Raw genomic sequence first — 21,728 nt, forward strand, 5'->3', positions numbered from 1 at the left:
GAGAAGAGAGAAGCTGTAAGATCCACTTTATGTTTCTGCCAGTTTGAGTGGACCTCATTCTTGGGCCTGTAAAGATCCAAATGCGTGCTACAAAGGCTTAGCAGTGTCCTCACAAAATGAGGTCATAAATGAGAACAAATAAGAAAAGCAGAAGTAGTACACCAATGCTGCAAAGTCCAGTGATTTGGGGATGGGACAACAAACATGGGTATGATTATTTGTTAAGTTTTCCTTCAAACAAATACAGTCAAAACTTGCAGTAAGCATGAGTGTTCAAAAAATGACAACTTAAGAAACATTCATTCTTGGTTTTCCAGTTGAGATGTCAAGATACAGAATTCACATGTCAGAAAAAGCTGACCATCTGATCTCTTAAAAAAACAGGCTGCTTAAAGATGCTTTGAATTGGCCAGTAGAAAACTTCAATTATTAGTGACATCGGAAGAGCACAGGCTCAGATCATAAATAAATTTGTTACTCTACCTGAATGGGACCTGTAGTTCTGGTACAACTGATATATCCTTTTTGGTTTTCTAACACGATGCTTCTTGTTCATGGAGTTCTTGCTTGCGTAATGAAACAGTGACCTCAGATCACTAAAACGAAAAGCAACTCCTTTCATTATGCTCTGGGCAGTGTCACCAGTTAGAAACATGGCATTAGGGTCATTGATGCATTTCATTAACAGTGCTAGCTCAGCTTGGGTGAAATCCTGTATCTCATCACCATAAAACTCATGGATGGACCACGGCAGCTCCCTGAGCTTTGAAAGTCTTTGAGATAAATTATACAGGAAATCTTCTTCATCAAAGTAACCTCTCTGCGATCGTATTTGCTGATAAAGACAGAAGAGGTGATAGATTTCAACCCTGTCTTCTGTGAAGTTCGGTGATCTCTTTCGGCCAAGCTTTTTGTACTGCTCCTCCGTAAGTTTACCCCCACAGCAACTCAGTGCCTCAAAAGAGCCTTTCAGAAATGATTTTATTTCTTTCCAAACAAGTGCTGGATTGTACAAGCTTTTACCTTTTATCATTTTTGGCCATAATTCATTTGCAAATACATCGTAAGTCACAAAAGTCCGAGGATCACTTTCCCTAGAGTATGCATCTGCAGCTCCTTCATCATCACCATGTTCTGCTTCAACATTACCTTCTTCATCCTCATCTTGCCAATTTGGTACCACCAAGTCTTCCTGAGGACTCCAACCAACAACAGTTCTTTTAAGGCTTCCATCTTCGTTTCTTGGAAAAAATGGGTCAGGCATGGATGCATCCAGTAGCAGTAACAACTGCTTGGAGGTGACAAACAGTGGAAAATTTTCATCTTTAATGTCTTGTAGCTTGTGAACATTTGGCTCCAGGGGCTTGAAGTGACTGGTTACCTTGGAAGACTTGCTAAGTTCAATGAAATTCTTCTGAACTTCTTGGCACAAGACAGGATTTTTTGTCACAAAGATCTGGTGCAGGTGCTCCAGCCTGTTCAATGCTTCTGCACAACACATTTGGTCTTCTTCACGGTCGTCACATGAATTCATTTCTGCACCAGCTGTGTCTGCAGGAACCTTTTCATCCTCGCTGTCCTGGTCTTGCTCATTGCTCACCTGCTCCTCACTTGAATCATCACTGTCCTGTTTTAGTTCACTCTCTTCCTTCTCTAACCTAGCTTTTTCAACCTCACTGCACTGTCTTTGCTGCCATGTTTGCCTCTCCAGCAGAGGGCTGTTTGCCAAGGTGGATTTTTCCCAGTACGAACAGAATTTCTTCCAAAGCCTATACAAGCAGCAAGTTGTCTTCCCTGTCCCACTTCGCCCAATTAAAATGATTGGTTCCATGGGCTTTGGATTGAGATCAATTACTGCGTACTCCAACTCCCCAACTCGGAAAGGGTATTCAACAGAAGACTGTACATCATTTATAATGTTAAGCGCCATGTTAGTACTGAAGCTGTGAAATTTCATTATATTGTATTCCAATTCTGCTGGACTGGCTGGAGGGAAATACTCAGGTATGGCACGTTCTTTTGATTCTTCCACCTCTGGGTCTTCAACATAACAACGTGGAATGCGCTTCTGTGTTGTTACATTGTGGTGCTGATGTCCTTTGTTTATGCCCTTAAGCTTTTTCCTCAAGATGCAGGATAAGCCACGATTGTAAGAAATGCATATATTATCTAAGACACGGTTCAGCTTGCAGTGGTCAAGAACAATGGCCCAAATTCTGATTATTTCTGTGTAAACTCTACCCGATTTTTCTGGAAGACTTTTTGTCTGTTCTATCTCCATAATCTTGTCCGCACTCTCACTGCAACGAGGAGAAAAGTCGATTGCAAGTTCCCATAGCATTCTTGCACCTTTGTCCAACTTGGCTTCATACAGCTGGATATCAGCTTTCAAGTGTTTCAGTGGCTTCTGAAGGCCCCTAGTCCATTCCCCATTGCCAAGCTGCTTAATTGTCATTATAGTTTTAGTTTTCAGATAATGAGGCACAGTTTTGCTGCCCAACGTCTTCAACATTTCGGGAGTGCACTCTATTTCCCAGGTCATGTTATCAAACTCCTGCACATATGCCTCAATATCCAGAATCTTCCCCTTCTCTTCCTCCGGTTCTTCCTTCTCTCCATTAGGCAGAGCCATACTAAATTCCCCTGCTCCCTTCTTCTTCTCCCAGTTACCCCCTTTTCTTTCAGGATAACCTATGCTTCCACAAGGTTGCAAGGACTCACTTTTTCCCGCTTCCAAATTAGTCTGAGCTGAAGATGGCTTTTGTACCAGAGGATGATCCTTTCTTAGGGTATCACCCAATTTCAATTGCTGAATTAAAGCTGTGATTTCCTGCACTAGACTTTCATGCAGTGTTAAAGGGCTATTTATTCTTTCTGTTTCCTGCTTCACCAACTGATCTTTTTTTGTCTTTGCAGAACACAGGGTTTTTAAACTGTTATGTGCTGCGTTGCCAGATGGTGCCTTTAATGAGGACCCAGATGAAGAACGCCCTGCACTCTTTGGCTGTGAAATCTCAGAGGCTGGAACAGGCTTAGGTGTTTTAACCAAGTGCCCTGCTGTATCTTGACGGTACTTCTTTTTCTCCGGTGCAGCATTATTCCAGGCAAGTAGCAGTGGGTCATTTTTTTTAATTCTGTGCTTCACATCTCTTCCTAATTTGTTTTTTATATTAAAGTTAACATCAAATTTCGCCAATGATTCTATTATTTTCTTAGCCTGTTTTGAAAATCCTGTCTGAAAAATAACATGCATCACTGTATTTCCATTCTCGTCTTGTACGTTTGGATTAAGATATGGAAAGTCAGAAGGTCTTGAAGCAAAGAGATCAAGTAGATAGTTCAGGATGTTTAAACCAGTGCCATCTGAAAGCAAGAGAACATACAAAAAAAATCACTTGCTTTACAAGGCTGCTTTGTAGGCCAACAATTTGTAATACTTTCTTTTCTGCAGCTATTAAATGAAAATCAATTTGCTTTCAAAAGATAAAAAAGACCTACATTTCATGTTTGTAAAACATGCTTATTTGAAATAGCTCAAAACCGAGCTTTTCTAAAATCCGGGAAAACAAAGCAATGGCAGCAAAGCTTTAAAAATCCCTAGTGCTGCAATTGTTCCTGTAGCATCAGTCAATTTCGTTCCTTTTTTAACCCCTGGGTGCAGACAGATTCATTCATCTTCCAACATCAGCCCTGACTGGTACCCAAAGTAGGCTGGTGACTCTGGTCATCTGGACAAGCAGCAGCTCTGGGTATTGTTCTGGGGTCATTTGGTTCATTTTAATATGCCACCCAGAAGTAAACTGCTGTAGATAACTTTTGTTTACTAAAATAACCTTTGGCAAATTCCAATTATTTCCTGATATCTGACGTCTCCAGAGCAATTTCCGACACAATAAGATTAGTCCAATACCTCTCTGGGAAAAAAAGAGATTCTACAGCTTTCCAGATTTACTCCAGATAATATATGTGATTTAGATCAGATAATATATGTCAAACATTTCTTTCCTACCTGTAAGATAGTGACACACCAAAATCATTATAAAGAAACTCCACCTCAAAAACTTTACACAGTGAAAAATACTTAAGAGAAGATCTTGCCATTGAACTTCTTAATTTTTGATTTAAAATTTACAACTGGAAGTATCTATGCTTTTAATCTCTCTAAAGTTATTAAATGAAATGTGTGTGCTTAAATTCAGTATTTTTAATTATTTTAATCCTTCAACTCAAAAATGTGTTTTTTCTTCATTTAAAATCTTTTGGGCTTAATCTGATAGTTTACTGAATTTCTTACATTTTATCTAAGCCCTGCAGTCCTCTCATTCACTTCTCCTCTGAACAAAATTTGCTTGATTGACGACTGAACAAAAACTGGGAAACAGATTTCAGATGTCACCATAGGATTTCCTTCAAAGTCTGCTGCCATTGCTCTGCCTTTACCTTTGTTTCTTCCTAGATCCTTCCCATTTACTTCATTCCCACATAGTACGCATTTTACAGGGTTTCAAAGAGGAGCCTTCCTTTCTAAATCAGCTTGATTAAACAAGAATATGTTCACAAAACAGTAACTGATGGAGACATCACAGCTGCTTGATTGCCCCTGGTCACCTGAGCTGCCATTAACTCTTCTCACAGTCCCAGCCACTGCAACCACAAAGCAGAGCACATCAGCTTAACAAAGATTGGTGCGTATCCTCTGGCCTGGGGATGCACTGGGAGCTTTGGGGGCTGAGACACTGTCAAACACCCTGATCTGCTGCTATCACATCAGTAAACAGCAGCAGAAGGGGCAGTGGGCTGGAGAGGTAAGAAATAGGGATGTTTTTCAACAGTTCCTGTGAAAACAAATGGTGCACGTCTGCTAGATCCCTTTGTGTCCCCTAGGCCCGGGCACACAAAAGCCTTACCTCTATTATTTAAACAGATGGAAACTGCAGCATGCAAAGGAGTATCTCCTTGTGCAGTGGAGACATTTCGAGGATCTGCACCTTTGGTGAGCAGCAAATATACCAGTTCAAAATAATTCTTTTTGAGGCATATTTGCAGTGGTATTTCAGAGTCGGTTCCAATCCCATCTGGCAGAGCTGGTGTGAAGGACATGAAAATATCAGGGGTTAAATCTGATATGCCAGATCTAGGCAAACCACAGAAAGTTCTAAAAAGATGAAGGTACATGCTGACTGATGAGCAGGCAACATTTTTTTTGGTCAGCTTTTTACATGTATTTGTTAAAGAGTTATTGACTAAGAAAATCTTCCCATTGTTGTCATAGGAAGACATAAAGGCCAGAACGCACTTCTTCAAGTCAGTCACTGACTGAAAAAAGAAGTCTCCCTGCACCTCTGGTGCTCACAAGGCCGCAACAGGACCATGTGTCCATAATTCATAGCTAACATCAAGTTATAAGATGAAATGAAAAATGCTAGAGTAATCCTAGGAGTAAACTTCACATCAAACAAGAAAAATTATGATGTCTACGCTAGCTAAAAAACCCAAAAGACATCTGGTCATGCCTTTGAAATCACTGAGGCAGTCAATTACTTGTAACATAACAACTGATTGAACCCAAAGACTGTGGCTTACACTTTTGATCAGGATAATATTGTGGCTGAAGACAGAGAAATTAAAAACCAAAGAAACTACAAGCAAAGGAGCAACAATAATCTTTTTACCTTTTACCAACCCTGACCATGTAGCCTTACTAGCTTCCCCATGTCGCATGCAGCAGATGCAGCCAACGGACCGCACTCCAACAAGCTGCTGCACTTACACAGAGCCACAAAAAACATGCATTGGTATTTCTGAAACTGTGTTGCTCCAAACATGTCAAATAAAATATTGCATCTATTATAACACATTAATATTGCACATTTTTTCACCTCCTCGTTCAATCAAGCATCTTATGAGGGGCACTTGCTTATCCGATCTGTCACACCGTTGGATAACATTGCCAATGTCAACATCTGAAAGACTGCAGTTTCTGAACAGTCCTCCACCTGATGGCTCTTCCCCACTGGCTTTCCCTGTTAGCAGCAGCAAAACTTTATGCCACATTTGCTTCTCCAGCAACTGTTTTATGAAGCTGTTAGCACAGTCATGGGAGATGTCGCAAACCACCCCTTCAGGGATTTCTGCAAGACAGTCAAGACAACGTAAGTCACTCAAACCACATAATAAAATCAATCTCACTGTAAACCAATTTCAGAACAATGAACTCATTAAATTGGAAGTACAGAACAGCAAAAGGCAACACTTGCATCATTTTGTCCTGATGCTGACAGCATCAGCTTCGAACACTTTGATTCATCACACTGAAATTTTGTGCATATTCTGGTGGTTCTACGTGCAAAACACAACAGTAAAAATAAGTAAAAGCACATTGTTCCAGTAATATCAGTTGCAGAAACAGGGAAGGGAAGGAAGGGTAAGAGAGCAAAAACTGTGTGTTAGCATCAAACACATTTTTCACAGCGATTAAGTTTTGTGAAGGGGAGAAATGGGAACTCGTTGTACCTTTCACAGAAGACAGCAGTTTCAGAAATCGCTTAACTGCATCTTCCTTCAATACATTTTTATGATGCGCTCCGTTTTCAAACTTGCAGAACTGGACAAACTGTTCAACAACATCCAGGAGAGAATCTGTATCAGCTATGGCTCTGCTTTCATCCTCCCCTGCAAAACATTACAGAAATTGAAAATCCAGTTCCTTGCTGGCATGTTTTCAGGGCAGAACTATAATATGTTACATCTCAGGGCTCTGAGAAATGTGTAGTGGCAGGTTAAAATCAGACGGCTGAAACTCTTACTGCCAAAGCCAGTCCTGTGATGGACTTCATATCCCAAAGGATGTTTGATACACTCATTGAATACACTGTTTGCCATAATAGGCTAACCTGAAAATTATAATAGTTCACAAGGTGATCTGCATGCAGGCAGGCCACTGCTGCCTCACAGTGATATCATTGTTCAGAATTTTTAGAGTAATGACTAAAACCAGTAATGTTTTCAGTATAGTTTTAATCAGGTGTCCTGAGCTTGTCTGATTCCTCAGTGGCATTTAAGAAATACAGCCATAAATTAATTTGTCCTCTTAAAAGGAAAAGAAAACCCCAAACCCCAAACACCCACCACACCAAAATCATACCTACAAGTTTAAGAGATACTTAGGTAATGGGCAATGGCAGATTTTAAATTATGTCCTAATAAATGCCCTTAAATGAAAACTGAAAGACTTGGCCTGGCTTTCCTAAAAGCTTTGAGGAATTCAAGTACTTCAAAGACCAAATGAAACAGTAGCTTTATCCCTTAGGACAAAGAGACAGACAACATTGGTCATCTTTTTAGCAACCAGGATTAACCTCAGACTGTTACCTGTAAAGCAGTGGCTTATTCCCCAGCCTCTCATTTTGTACTAAGCCCAGAAAAATCCTGGGGGCTGTGCATTGGCAAAAAAAAAAAAAAAAACCAAAACTGACCACAAAAGACAGACTGAGCTACCTGGAACACTAACCAAAGCAATTACCACCACAGAGGGATTGGTGTTAACCTCCTAACTGAGAGCCACTGGGCTAAGACCTTCTCCAGAGCAGGGCACAAGATCTCTACAGTAAAGAAAGAGGAACCATGGGAATCTGGTTGTCAGGAGCCGTAAGATGGAACTGCAATGGAACCTCGTGCTTTCTAGCAAACTTACATGCAATACACACATGAAAATGAGGATGTAGCCTAAAAACTTTGCTTTTTGCCAAGTTTGATTTGCCTGTGCAGTCTTTTGCTCCATCTGTGCTTTGAGATCTGCAAGACATGAGCAAGTTCTGGTTTGAAAAGTTTATGCTTTGGGCTAATAGAGTAAAAATGCTAATGCAGGTATTACCTTAAGGTTCTGGTTGGTTAGTGCCAAGGAAAACAACCAGATCAGGTACCAAGCCATCTCAGAAAGACTATACTGAAGAAATGCCTTCAAGATGAACAATGTCCACGCTTGGGACTTATTTTTAAACAGCAGTCGAAACCATGGTTTGAAAAGATCAGCTGCAGGATCTACCTCCTGAATTTCTGAACCTCAGCGTCCTGCAGGAACATCTTGCCTCACCCGCCAAAATCCATCAGTTCTCATGTGGATACTCTCAAGAGCTCCTCCAAATGGCCTCCTACGACTGGATCCTCTGCTGGAAATGTCTGTGGCCCACTACAGTCTCTTTCAGAGCTAGGATGTAAGTGGCAACCAAGCTGTAGTGCCACGCTGCCAAGAAGGCGCATCCTGCAGAGACCCCCCAGTCCCAAGGGTAGAGGTCCCTACCTCCTGCCCCAGCTAGCAGCTCTCCGACCACACTGCAGTACAGGCTGCTCAGGCTTGCTCCGTTTGTTAGGGCGGACAAGAATCTATATAAGGGTTAGCCAGTCTCGATACTGTCACAATGGGGTGGTATTGTACAATTTGTATGTTTTCTCATTTCCATTTACTGGCGTGGAACATTCCCTTTATTTGGGCGATCACACTTGATACATTAGTTTCCAGAATGGAAAATTATAAAAAAAACCAGACAAGTCGGAATCCTTTTCAGAACTGACAGGCTCTTGTAAAAAAGCAGACTGGAAACCAGTTTATCACCGCAGTTCATGAAATTTCATATTAGCACTGGGACAATTAAGATTTGTGTCTTCCTGCATGACAACAGGTCCATTGCAAACTGCTTAGAAATATCATTAATAATTTTTAAAATGTTCTTTGAAGTTTCCCCATATTCCACGAGTGTAACTAAATTTTAGTTCCCCTGCTTTGGTTATGAGAGGCTCTTGTAATTTTAGTCTGATAGTCTGCTCTGCTACTCTTTTCCCTTAACATGTGCAGAGGTTAAAATTTTCCAATTAATACAGGAGTTTTAGCTGCATATGACCCACATAGATCAAAGATGGCTAAAACTTTGTGAACAAAGAGCTCTTACTAAAATGTTATTCTGTTTTTAAAAATGTCAGCAACTTTTCACTCACATTTTCATCATTTCAGAGCTTCCCTTTTTTTGGTAATATTTTTTGTTATTAAAAACATTTTAAATATGCCACCAACACTTTAACAAAATGTTTCATTTTCCAAAACCTAAAGTGAAGGTAAAAGGCTAAAACTGGAAAAGCATCAAAAAGAAGCAGTTTCTATGGCAGGGGGAGCCTCATGTTAAGGATGAGAAAAAACCCCAGTGGCTTACAGTAACTTAAGAGCAACTTGCAGTCACTTACTGCATAATATACTAAGAACATCAGTTGGACAGCAGTCACCTTCAGGCAAGGACAAAAAGTTCATCATTGACTGATAGGAGAGCAGGGTGACAACTCACAGGAAAAGTTACATGAAAACCACCTAGTATTACCAATTACAAATAAAACAATTTTGTATCTAAAGGATATAATTTTAAACCAGGAAAAGCACACAGTCTATGTATTACCTGTCTGGTTCTCAGAGGAAGTCTGTTTCTCAATGTGATTGCTGACTGCTTTTACAGCATCAAAGTTTTTGTTCTTTTTCAAGATATCTATGACGTATCTTGACCGTGCATCTGGAACGGTGGGATCAACACCAAAATTCAGGAGCATGATCACATCTTCTGTTTGGCCTAAAACATTACATGAATAAACGTTAGGGAAGAATAATTCTCATTGTTCAGGGATTTTGTTCTGTTTTCCTTTGTATTTTTAATATCCTGGCAAAATTTCTAGTATAAATTTAAAAAAGATCTAAATCTTTTCCAGTGTCATAAGAATGAGGTACTGTGAGGTATTTTTCCCCAAAACAAAGCCCTTCAAAAAAATTAAAACTCTATCTTCATTATCATTAACTGGGAAATGGGAGCACAGAAACACAAAGTCACTGGGTGCCTCATAAGCATCTCACCAGCCAGAGGCAGTATGTGGAATTCACCTCCTCTCTTATGCCCAACCCTGTTCTCCAGGCTCTAGGCAAACTACTCTGTACATAAAGAAAAAAACAAAACAAGGGATTTTGCTACTGTTGGGCAGGTGACTCAATAAACCAGAATATCACATATTCAGGCACGGCACTGAATTTCTTTCCTATGCAACATAAACCAGATGATTTTCTTGGTAATAAGTTTTATAACAAAGATGTCTAGTTTGACTAATGGTAGGTATCATTGCTTTCAACAGAAACTACTATCCTCTATAGCATTTCACAACAAGTATTACAGATCACACATAAACACAATAAATGTAATGGTGATTTAAAGCCTTGACACAATATCTAATATTCTGGAAGATGACATGCTCCCTTCTTAGTATGTCACACTGCACTACCAGGGGAAACTTTACAGCCCTGCAAGCAGCTGCCTGTCCTCCTCTTGCCTCAAAGAGGCACATTTGCTGTAAGCCGTGCCCTCAGAACAGCTGGGAGAGTGCAGGAGCACCAGACCACCAAGTCACACAGGAGAAGACTAAGCAATGGTGAGCAAATGAGCATTAGACCACCACGCTTCCCCCAGGCACACCACCGCACCTGCTGCATGTGCCAAAGGCAAAACCTAGATGAGGAAAACATGATGCAGGCTAACACAAATGTCTTGCTTTGTTTGTCTAAGCCTTACCGTTCAAGCTATTTTAGGGATTATTTTTGGCTAACAGATGGGTGCAAGGGTGTATTTTTATATATATATATATTTATATATGTTTACAAATATACTATATATAATATTTATACTATATAAGTATTATAAATAAACTTTATTAAATAAATATATATAGAATCATAGAATGCTTTGGGTTGGAAGGGACCTTGAGAGATCATCGAGCCCAACCCCCCTGCAGTAAGCAGGGATTGAACCTGTGAACTTGGCGTTATTAGCACCATGTTCTAACCAACTGAGCTAACCCGGCTGGTTTTTATATATATATAAATATATATACTCTATAGATAATACACATACTATACAAATATAAATATTTTTAAATATACATATAAAATACATACTCTCTATATAATATATATACTGTATAAATATACATAAATAAACTTTAATAAATATATATACACATATAAATATATACACGGTCTCTTCTGGAAATGCGAGAGTCATTTAGCAACAGATGGAACTGCTGCAGAAGACATGTTACACCTTTCCAGAAAACAAAATTATTTAGATATAGGTTGTGCGCATTTCATTCATACTATTAACGAGAACCACCAGAACGTCATCGCCTTTAATGACCTAAGTGTCTGGTGTTATCTTGGCACTGATGCTTATTTCCTGTTGCCACCTAGCGGGCAGAGTAAGAAATACAAGAAAAAAAGCCAGGCTAAGTTAACATAAAAGAAATCCCACAGAAAACATGAAGGAAAGCATTTCATTTACCTCCTCTGGCAAGGTACACTGCTACCTAGGTTTTAAATCTTCACCTATTTAAAAGAACAGGATAGGCCTCCAGGTGGTCTAATATGATTTTAAGGGCACATCAAACTTTAAAAGGTACCTTCTATGATTCTAAAAACTGCAGCATACTTGTGGGAAAATCATAACCAGTTCAACCAAAGAGCAAAGAAGGTGGTCACAAATCAGGTACACAATTTTAAAAGGGAATTGTTGAAAAGTTTAAATATTAGTTACCATCACAAAGTCTACATTCAGATAACGGGACTTTCTCATTTTCTTCCTTAGCATGAAATAGTAAACAGCAGGGTCTGAAATTTTCTTCCATTATTCGCTTCTCCATATGAATACAGAACACCACACCCACAAAAAACAGAATTGTATTTACTGTGTTTCTGGGAATATTCACTGGAAGATGCCACAATATGGAGGAGGGTGCACCCATCTCGGTCTTGCTCATTGATCCTAGCCTTCAAGTCCGGTCTCTGAGTCAGTAACCACCTGAAGAGATGGTTCTTTCCTGAAATGGTCAAAAAACCCCACTTGTTATAAATGGTAAACAGAGATACAGCAGAAACAGATCCTGTTTTTTTCCCTATAAAGTGGCAAGATACATCTGTATGAAACTTTTTCTCGAACACAGGGAGTAAGAGAGGGAAGAAATACATAAATGAAATCATGGTAAGAGACAGCTGCGTTGTGGGAGACGTGATGCTACGCTCCCCCTGACTCACAGCATGTGCAACTCTGAGGTTGACTGATGACTCTTTAGCATGTATAGAAACTGTTGCTCCACACTCAGGTCGCAGGAAGAAACACTGTATTTTCGTCAAAGCTGATATATTCAGGTTCTTAAAGACCCACATCAACCACACTTTTGCTTCAAACCACGAAAAAGAACAACCTTATTAGGTTTGTACCACTATCAGGCACAGACAGTGCTACATTTTTAAAATAGCGCCTTACTGCCACATGCAAGGTTTTACCTAGATGATCTGATCTCATTAGTTTAAAAAAAAAAAAAATTTAAACAAGCTCTAGCTGTCAGTTCTCTGATGAAGGCCACCATTGTTTTATTTTAGGTGCGGATGTCACTCACTTGCTTTGATACACAGTCTGATCACAGCATGAAGCAGATACACTCCAATGGTTTCCACTTTCGCCCCAATGGAAATTAGCCACTTGACTAACTCCGCTACTTCTTGCATCTTCTTACCATGCCCATACAACTCAGAAGTCTGATAACAAAGAGAGCAATTACAACACATTATTTTACATACACAGAAGGCATTTTCTTTTTTAATCCTATTTCCATTTTTTTTATGACAAGAATCAGCGGAACAATAAGAATCAAGCCATATCCACTGTCAAATGCAACGTTTATTATATATGCAACAATTCCAGTAGAAGCTCAAAACAAATACTTTTCTCCTATGAGATGTTCATGAATCTTAAAAGAATCTTGTCCTGCTCTGAAGAGGACTGAATCTAAAGTCTATTTATAATACGTATTTCTATATTTCTTCTCTGTAATTGACTGCAACTTTCTGCCTTACACTTGTCTATTAAATATTACTGTATCTCAGTGCAAATATTGCTCTAACTGGATATTGTGCCTTTTAAGCTTGGATGAGGCAGCTTATGCAGGCAGTTACCCCAAAGCAAGAAGACGCTGGAGAAATACTTGAAATTGGGAAAAGGGAGTTAGAGACTGGGGGAAGGAGGTTTAGGGAACTCAGGCAACCAGTCCTTTTACAGCTCAGGAACCCTGTGGATGGAGAGCAGGGCAAAGCCTTACTCTCATCCAGCTCAGGAAGCATCTGGCGTTATTAAGACAGCAATGATAATATGACTGCTCATACAAAGAAAAGGTGTTAAGCCTTAGGAGACAGATTTTTCACCAGATAAGTTCCTAGAAGGTGACATGATAAAAGTATGGAATTTACAGGGAAGTTTACAGACCAAGACTGAAAGCACACAGCCTGAGCAGAAGGCAGCTGAACTGAAAAAGGATGTTCCAGCAAGGACTTAATGAACATGAAGCACAGTCTACAAGGGGTACAGCAATATGGGGAACTCTGGAGGTGGGCAGAGCAAGCTGAGATGGAAATTGAGACAATATGCCAGAAGGATCAGGACATGACAGGGAGCTCGGAAACAGTGTTCAGACATAATTTCTCCATTTGTGCCAGTCATCTTTTTAAATAGCAGTCTTCACACATGCTTCCAACATCCACAAATAAATCATTTTTTTCTAACACCTCATGCCAAATTTTGACTGGCAAGAATTACTGTTTGTGCAGTTACAAAATCAAAATACAACAAATTACAGGGACTATGTAGTGGCAGCAAGGGAAGTCTGAGTTGTCAGAAAGCCACATTTTCTAATTTTTGCAGAAGAGAAGCACTGCTTAGGGATCTTTCATCTTGATTCTTTCAGTCTTCCACATGTAAAACAAAGTCACTAGAATAGCTAAGACTGGTGAGGCCAATTCAGCAACAAAGGACATCGTATTTTGCAAAGGCAACCCACTTCTATCCTCTTCTCTCAACGAGGCATTTTGATTTGCTTGCCTAGGAAGGAAGATTTTTTGCTAAGACACCCTGCACATGTCTTCTACTGCATTGCCATGCTTTACTGTCAGTGTGAGGAGCACGTTCACCCCTTGCAGGACTGCTTTGCTGCTGTGCCCCAGGCCAGGGTGCTGCTAAGAACTGCAAACCACAGCAGTGGGCACCTTTGCTTGGGAGCTGCTTCAATCCGAGGCTCTCATGCCTTGTCCCCACCACAGCTATGCTGCTTTAGCACTGCAGCCCTGCTCCTGCCTGGCTGTGGGCCTGGATGGTCCAAGACCAAACCCTGATCCACCCTCACTTTCTGCAAAATTGAGCAAACACATGAGCGATGATGGCAGGTAGCATGAAGTCCCATATGGGCTACTCTGCTAGCACTAACACAGCATACCTGCCTAATGATAGCTAACCAAGGCATGCTTGCATATATTCATCCACTAATTCTTCTGCTATCACTATAAACAAGCCTACGAACAGACGTCAATTTACTTCCTTTGCGTTACCCTTCTTTTTCAGAATGACTCCCGCTCGCTCTGTCAGGCACCTAACATTTATGGAAAAAGCCTCAACTTGAAATTATTATGACAAAAGTACCACAAGCACTGTAACAATCAAATAGCAAATTCTGGCATATTCCATCAATATGCCCTAACTGTTAATTTGCCAGCCAGTAAATGCCAAGCAAATGTACTGTGTACCCTACAGTTAACATCTTCTAAAGTTTCTGTCAGGAAAACCACAGTGCTGTAAGAAGTCTAGTATACTTCAGCATAAAGCCTAATGGAATTTCCCAATGAATGTGTAACCATATCTTTTAAAAGTAGGTTACATACAGCAGAACTATAGTTAATTAACTTATACACACAAAGAAATGGAAGAATAAAACAAAAAAAAAATGCATACAGAGAAGAATTTTTTAATGGTCCACAAGAAATGCTTTACTTAGCTGCAATTGAAACAGGCTGGGCATCCACTGTGTGGTAACAGACACATACACTGTGAGATTCCTTTAGAAAGTTGGTATGTTACTGCTACGGACACTGGCTGTTCCTGAATAGCAGAGCAGCAGCTCCTGGCTCACAGTCAGCCTCCGGCTACACCCTGGTTCCCAAGGGTCCAGAAGCAATGGCTGCACACCCCTTCAGGCATTCAAAGCGTTTTGGTGGGATACCCATGCACAAAGGCAGGGACAAGCAGCAGCAAGCCCTACAAGGCCACCTAGCTCACACAGCGATGTGGGCAGAGCCTCTGGGAGGTACCGGTGGGCACAGCCAGCAGCAGGCAAAGTATGCGTGAGCGTGCCAGTTTAAGACAGCTGGAAGATTTTATTTTATCCTGCCAGCGTAGAAAGCTTTGGAGGTTCTCAAATGCTGCAGAACATGAGGAATCACAAGATAAAGAAAAGAGCGAGTTTCAGAAGAGCAACACAAAGATCAAATTCTGCTCTCTGCAGATGCCATCATCTCAGTGAAAGGCATTAGGAAGTGCGGCTACTTGGTCTATGACTACATGTTTCCATCTTTCTTTCAAAATCCTCTTAAGTCATTTGGAAAGTGTCAAAGCCTTTAGGGAGAAAGTTTAGCAGTTGCTGCCTAGGTATAAAGCAACCTACCAAAAATTTGGGGCATTGAGGGAAGGGAAAATTCCAACACTGCACTCAGTTCAACTCCCTGTAATCATACTCAGCACCATGAAGCAGTCCAGAACAGGCTAGCGAAGTATAATAATACCCTATCCCAGGGATATCATAAATTGTCCTGGTTGGAAAACATATCCAACTTAACTCATGTCAGACATTTATCAGCATTAAATTCTCAGGTTCCATGCATGACATGAATAGCTTGCTGTACACGAGAGGAAGATGATTTCTTTTGATCAAATTAAAGGAAACATTAAATTACATACAGAAGTTAGCAAATTAAGGATTTTTCAACATTCAAATGAAAAGGGACAAAATAGATGATTTAATGTCATCAAAGTCCATGTACTATTTTCCATTTTATTTTTCTTTGATCTGTTTTAGCCTTGCACACAAGATGGAAAATATTTCACTAAAGTGAACAGGAATAAAAGAAATAGACTCAAGAAAAAAAAAAAAAAAGGATGCTACTTTACCTCAAAGAGATTCTTCAGTGATAACTGGTTGACTCTGAGATTGGTGGGCAACTCTTTCTTCTTGGACAACAACAGCAGACAAGACTGGAAAAAAAAATATTAGTGATCTTACAAGCACACTTAGAAACTTTGTTTTTCACTGTCTCATCAGATCTTGTAGGAAAGCAAATAAGTACTAACAACATTTCAGATCTTTTTTTAAAATCGTAACAGATTACTCAATCTCCCTTTCCATTTATCAACTGAATTAATGTAACGTACAGTGAGTGGACTGTGGGAAGCTATGATCAATGAAAGTTCCCTCAGAAATAAAAACCACGTAGAAAGGTCAGGCCCTAAAAATTTCTCCAATACACCTTGGAAGTGACCCTTCACTTTAGGAATGAACCTTCACATTCACGGCGATGAGACTCCCCAGCTACACCAACATACTGAGCAGAAAGCAAGAAATGCATACTGTATCTTTTTCCATTTTCTCAGTTTCCCTAAAAACTTTACCTTGCTCCTTGGAAACCCACCTAGCTTCACCGGAGGACAAGAGAAGAACTATGGATCTCATCTACCTGGACTTCTGTTAAGGCTTTTGATGCAGTCCCCCACAACATTCTTAACTCTAAATTGGAGAGATATGGGTTTGATGGATGGACTGTTGGATGGAGAAGGAATTGACCGGATGGCTGCATCCAAAGAGTTATAGTCAATGGCTCAGTGTCCAAGTGGAAACCAGTAAAAAGTGGTGTCCCTCAAGGGTCCATACTGGGACCAGTACTGTTTAATATCTTTATCAATGACATACACAGTGGGATTGTGTGGTGCACTCACTCGGCAAGTTTGCAGGTGGCACCAAGGTGAGTGATGCAGCTGATAAGCTTGAGGGAAGGGATGCCATCCAGAGTGACCTTGACAGGCTTGAGAAGTGGGCCCATGTGAACCTCATGAAGTCCAATAAGGCCAAGTGCTAGGTCCTGCACCTGGGTCAGGGCAATCCATGGTATCAATACAGGCTGGGGGGTGAAGGGATTGAGAGCAGCCCTGTGGAGAAGGACTTGGGGGTACTGGTGGATGAAAAATTGGATATGAGCCAGCAATGTGTGCTTCTAGCCCAGAAAGCCAACAGTATCCTGGGCTCCCTAAAAAGAAGCATGGCCAGCAGGTTGATGGAGGTGATTCTGCCCCTCTACTCTGCTCTGGTGAGACCCCAACTGGAGTACTGTGTCCAGCTCTGGAGTCCTCAGCACAGGAAAGACACGGACCCGTTGGAGTGGGTCCAGAGGAGGGCCACAAAAATTATCAGAGGGATGGAATACCTCTCCAGTGGAGAGAGGCTGAGAGATTGGGGTGGTTCAGCCTGGAGAAGAGAAGGCTCCAGGCAGACCTTATTGGGGCCTTTCAATATATAAAGGGGGCATATAAGAGAGACTTTTTAACAAGGTCTGTAGTGACAAGGGACAAGGGCAACAGTTTTAACTTGGAAGAGGGTAGGTTTAAATTGGGCAAGAGGAAGAAATTTTTCACAATACGGGCGGTGATATACTGGAACAGGTTGCCTAGAGAAGATGTGGATGCCCCATCACTGAAAGTGTTCAAGGTCAGGTTGGACGGGGGCTTAAGCAACTTGAGCTAGTGAACTATGTCCCCGCCCACGGCAGAGGGGTTGGATGGGGAACGTGGGGGCTGCGGTCAGTCCATTGCAGTCCTTCTCTGTCACTCCCTCTTCCTTATGCTTCTCCCCTGCTCCAGTGTGGGTCCTCCATGGGCTGCAGTTCCTGGCAGGAGCCTGCCCCTGCATGGTCTCTCCACAGGCTGCATGGGAATCCCTGCTCCACGCCTGGAGCACCTCCTCCCCCTCCTTCCTCTCCTTCTCCAACCCTGGTGCTCGCAGGGCTGTTTCTCACTTTTTTCCCCCTCACTCTGCCAGGGGTGAGTGTTTAGCTCTTTCTTAAGCACACTTTCCCCAAGGGGCCACACTCTTGGCTGAGGGGCTCAGCTATGCCCTGCAGTGGATCCGCTGGAACCACCTGGAACCAGCCATGCCCAGCACGGGGCAGCCCCGGCCACTCCTCACAGAGGCCCCTGCAGCCCCCACAGCCAGCACCTCTGATTTCTTTCAAGAATAACGACACCAGGTGGCACCATAATTATAACAGAGACAACAGCAAGAGACGAGCGAGATTTCAAGTTCATTGTACCCCTTCAAGAAATGAATTTCAGAAATTATTTATCACTAAAAGTATTTTTCAAGTCTTAAAAATCAAGATGTTTAAAGCGGGGAACAATAAATATCCATTGTTTTGGATTTTAAAGGTTGCACGAGCTTACCCTGAAGATGTAAGAGATGAGCGCCTACTGCGCAGCAGTACATAATGCAGCGACAGACTTACCCGCCACTTCCCTTTCTGGGCCAACCTTTCTATCACCGCTTGCCAAATCAGTGCATCAAACCTTGCACTGAAAATATAATCATGTGCAGGGGGAAAAGTTCGTGGAAAGACTCGTTCATCTGCAAGAATAAGCAATCGAAAAAACTATTTAGTATACACAGCACTTTTAAAGTTGGGGTCTTAACTAAATCACTTCACTGCACAGTGGCAATTTTAGCATGGATTAATACCCAGGAGAATGCCAAACAGGGGCTTAAATATCCCTGGCCACCCAACTGATACAGCACCTTCTTCTCAGCAGCCAGTCTTCATTAAACAAGGGGGAAAAAAAAAATCCCTACCCTCAAGAAACACGTCTAAGCCCCAAGACATTGTGAACCTCGTGGCAGTTCTTCCACTTGTGGGTGAGCCCAGCTACGGATGCTGCTAAAGCTAATCAAAGCCCTTAACACGGGGCCACAAGTTCAAGTAAATGCAGCAGGGGCACAACCCGAAATCTCCTGGCATGCCTGCAGGCCCCATCTGACAAAGCCTGTGAACTGGTCAAAAAAACAAGTAAAGGAGGGGAGACTGAGGAGAGGGCAGGGAGGGTGGACATTGCTCAAAAAAACCCACACAATGTCACAGAAAGGACAAATTCCCTCTTTTCATCGCTGCCCATTACTAGCTGAGGGAAAGTCCCCCACACTGGAATACACTGCACTGTAAACTCAAGTTTAATCTGAGTATCTTCTAATTATTTTCAAATCTACTTAGCTAAAAGAAGAGCAGAGTGGTTTGGACGAAAAGCGCTACAGCCTTAGGGGTCTGGAGCTCCAAATTTCCAACCCTGTCTCCCTGACTCTGAATTTCGACCTTTTTTAACTATTCCACAATTGAGGTATTCTTGTGAGACAACACACTCCTCTGCAGAGTGTTTTGGGATTGTTGGCATCTGCTGTATACAAACTGGTCCAAATTCACCCACATCCTTTTGATTAGGCCACTCAACATGTTCATGATCCTCAAACAGACCTGTGGCACTAAAGACCAAATGAATGATCTCACGAAGGACGCCCTGCCAAAGAGTTGTGTTATCACCACTAATGAAAGGCTCTTAGAAAAATTAAGCTCTTAATTTGAGTTTACCGTTGATACTTATGAAGATCGCTGCTACAAAATCAGCGACTTGAGTTCGATCTGCAGAAGCATTCAGGAGAATCAAGCCTTTATGAAACATAGAAATCGCCTCAGAAGAGTCTGATAACATGATCAATGAGTGGCCAGCTCTATAGTAAGCCTGAGAAAAAAAGGAGAGCAAAAAAGACCATTGCTGGGAAAATATTCAGAGATCTTTACCACAAAACGTTATCATTTTTTCCTCAATTCTCTAATTATGCTATAAAAATGACATGTAGTACTATTTTTACAGCTTCTTACACACAGATCCAAAGAAAGTGCAATAAACATCCCTTGAAATTCACAATGTGCTGATGTCATCACAGATACTATGGAAGCGTGATAAATACTGGAATACAAAATTTGGAAAATAACTACAGGATGAAAGACATACTGTTAGTAATGATATTTTAACCTCCTCTGGACAGGATTTTTTTTTTTTTTTTGTCACAAGGTCCAGAATATATGTTTACGTCCCCATGTCACTGCATTTTGCAGTATTTACCACAACGCATATACTCTTCAGCCAATGGCACCTGAACATGTTCATATCCACCAATGAACTAGGTTGTACTGGCTCAGAGTCACAGTGAAATCAGTTTGTTCAAACCAGATAACTGGCATGCTACAATACAGTGCAAGTTAAATTGATATTTGCATCCAATTTTACCATATCTAAATCAAACACCTTCTACTAAAATCTCTGGGAGTCCGTGGTGGTTATTCCAGAAGACTATTTATTGTACATAAAAGCCAATCCAAGTGTATGCCTCCGTATCATAAATACTGTACAACTGCCACTTATTCCTAACAGATGAGTATTTGAGTCAATGTCAATGTGCACTTAATCACAAGCATATGTGTAGTGTATTGTTCTGTCCACTGGAAATACAATATGACCTTGATCACCACGTACTGTACCCAGGAACTGTAGGCTTATTTACATGTAAAGAATATTAGGGCACACTGCCCAAGGGAGCCTTCAAAGCTAAGTCCCCATCCCAGACCTGACTGCTGTCAGTGACTGATGAATCTGTACCGTGAGCCAGGCTCTGTAAGACCGCAAGGGAACGCAGAGCTGGTGAACCTCACCACAGGTGGGATCTGTGCATCATGCCGTGGCCTGACCAGAGACCTGGCCAGCGCTGCGTCATCCCTGGGTCTCCAGCATCACAAGGGCATGTAAGTTTTTATTATTTGCTATCACCTTGTCTGGGATATCAATAAAATAGTTATCTTTCTTGAAAGCGTTGGTGCCTCTCTTGTAGGGTCCCAGAAAGAACCAGCATCTCCTGGCACAGAAGAGAGCTGCTTCATTTTATTAAAAGTACTGTTACAGTAGTAATTCCGATGCTCATGTTCAGAGTCAGACACCGATTCTGGAATTTTATGCTACAGTCTATGCTATATTTGCTTTCTGGAGCATTCTGGAATATTATGCCACATTTCATGCTGTATTTGTTTATGACAACTCAAAACCAAAACACAATAAAAAGCAGATATTGACACCTGTTTTAAAAATTAAGGCGTGCAAAAACTGCCAGCTTAAACATCTGAATACCTTAACATACTCCGGATCCCAGTGTAAGCTCTGGTAGGCTGAAAACACTGCTTCTCTCCATTTATTAAGATTGTACAAGGCAGTTGATTTGTTGCAGTGTAGCACAGCTATGTCCCTGGAACACCTAAAAATACATTTTCAGCATAAATGTTTTTTTGCTGGAAAAAGGACACATCATACTTTATAGTTCTCAACAAGAAAAAAGAAAAATGTCTACATATCACCCACCTAACAATATTAGAGGTAAAAATGGAGTAGGGGAAAATAAAGATCGTTTGAATGTCAGCTATAAGATCTCTTAGTGACATCCTAAATGATACCTTAGTGATACCGTTAGTGATATCCTCGTCTCTCCTTAAGCAGAAAGCCAACCCACTGGACTAACGCCATATGAGGATTTAGAAAGAGTTTAGACTATCTCGACACACCCAGATATGGCTCAGTGAAAGCCAGTGGCCAAGAATGGGAGAAAACAGACACACGAATGGAAGCTGCTAGATGGAAAGAAAGCTAAACACATTTTTGGTCACCAAAACCAACCTAAACGCATTTTACTGTATCACCAGT

At 41.2% G+C, this 21,728-nt stretch overlaps 1 protein-coding gene across 1 annotated transcript in view; it reads right to left on the reverse strand.

The window, feature by feature from the left end:
• Nucleotides 1–21,728, reverse strand: part of TRANK1 (tetratricopeptide repeat and ankyrin repeat containing 1) — a 57,550-nt gene that overhangs the window by 20,169 nt on the left and 15,653 nt on the right. Inside the window, exons 3-13 of the mRNA XM_075728322.1 lie at nucleotides 21,162–21,285; nucleotides 19,571–19,721; nucleotides 18,443–18,561; nucleotides 16,062–16,145; nucleotides 12,472–12,610; nucleotides 11,761–11,892; nucleotides 9,441–9,608; nucleotides 6,514–6,672; nucleotides 5,880–6,131; nucleotides 4,908–5,084; nucleotides 484–3,363 (exon numbers count right to left, since the gene is read on the reverse strand). Coding sequence (XP_075584437.1) covers nucleotides 484–3,363; nucleotides 4,908–5,084; nucleotides 5,880–6,131; nucleotides 6,514–6,672; nucleotides 9,441–9,608; nucleotides 11,761–11,892; nucleotides 12,472–12,610; nucleotides 16,062–16,145; nucleotides 18,443–18,561; nucleotides 19,571–19,721; nucleotides 21,162–21,285 — 4,385 coding nt within the window. The remainder of the gene's footprint in view (nucleotides 1–483; nucleotides 3,364–4,907; nucleotides 5,085–5,879; nucleotides 6,132–6,513; nucleotides 6,673–9,440; nucleotides 9,609–11,760; nucleotides 11,893–12,471; nucleotides 12,611–16,061; nucleotides 16,146–18,442; nucleotides 18,562–19,570; nucleotides 19,722–21,161; nucleotides 21,286–21,728) is intronic.

The sequence above is a fragment of the Pelecanus crispus genome, chromosome 2 (genome assembly GCF_030463565.1).
Source record: "Pelecanus crispus isolate bPelCri1 chromosome 2, bPelCri1.pri, whole genome shotgun sequence".
NCBI lineage: Eukaryota > Metazoa > Chordata > Aves > Pelecaniformes > Pelecanidae > Pelecanus > Pelecanus crispus.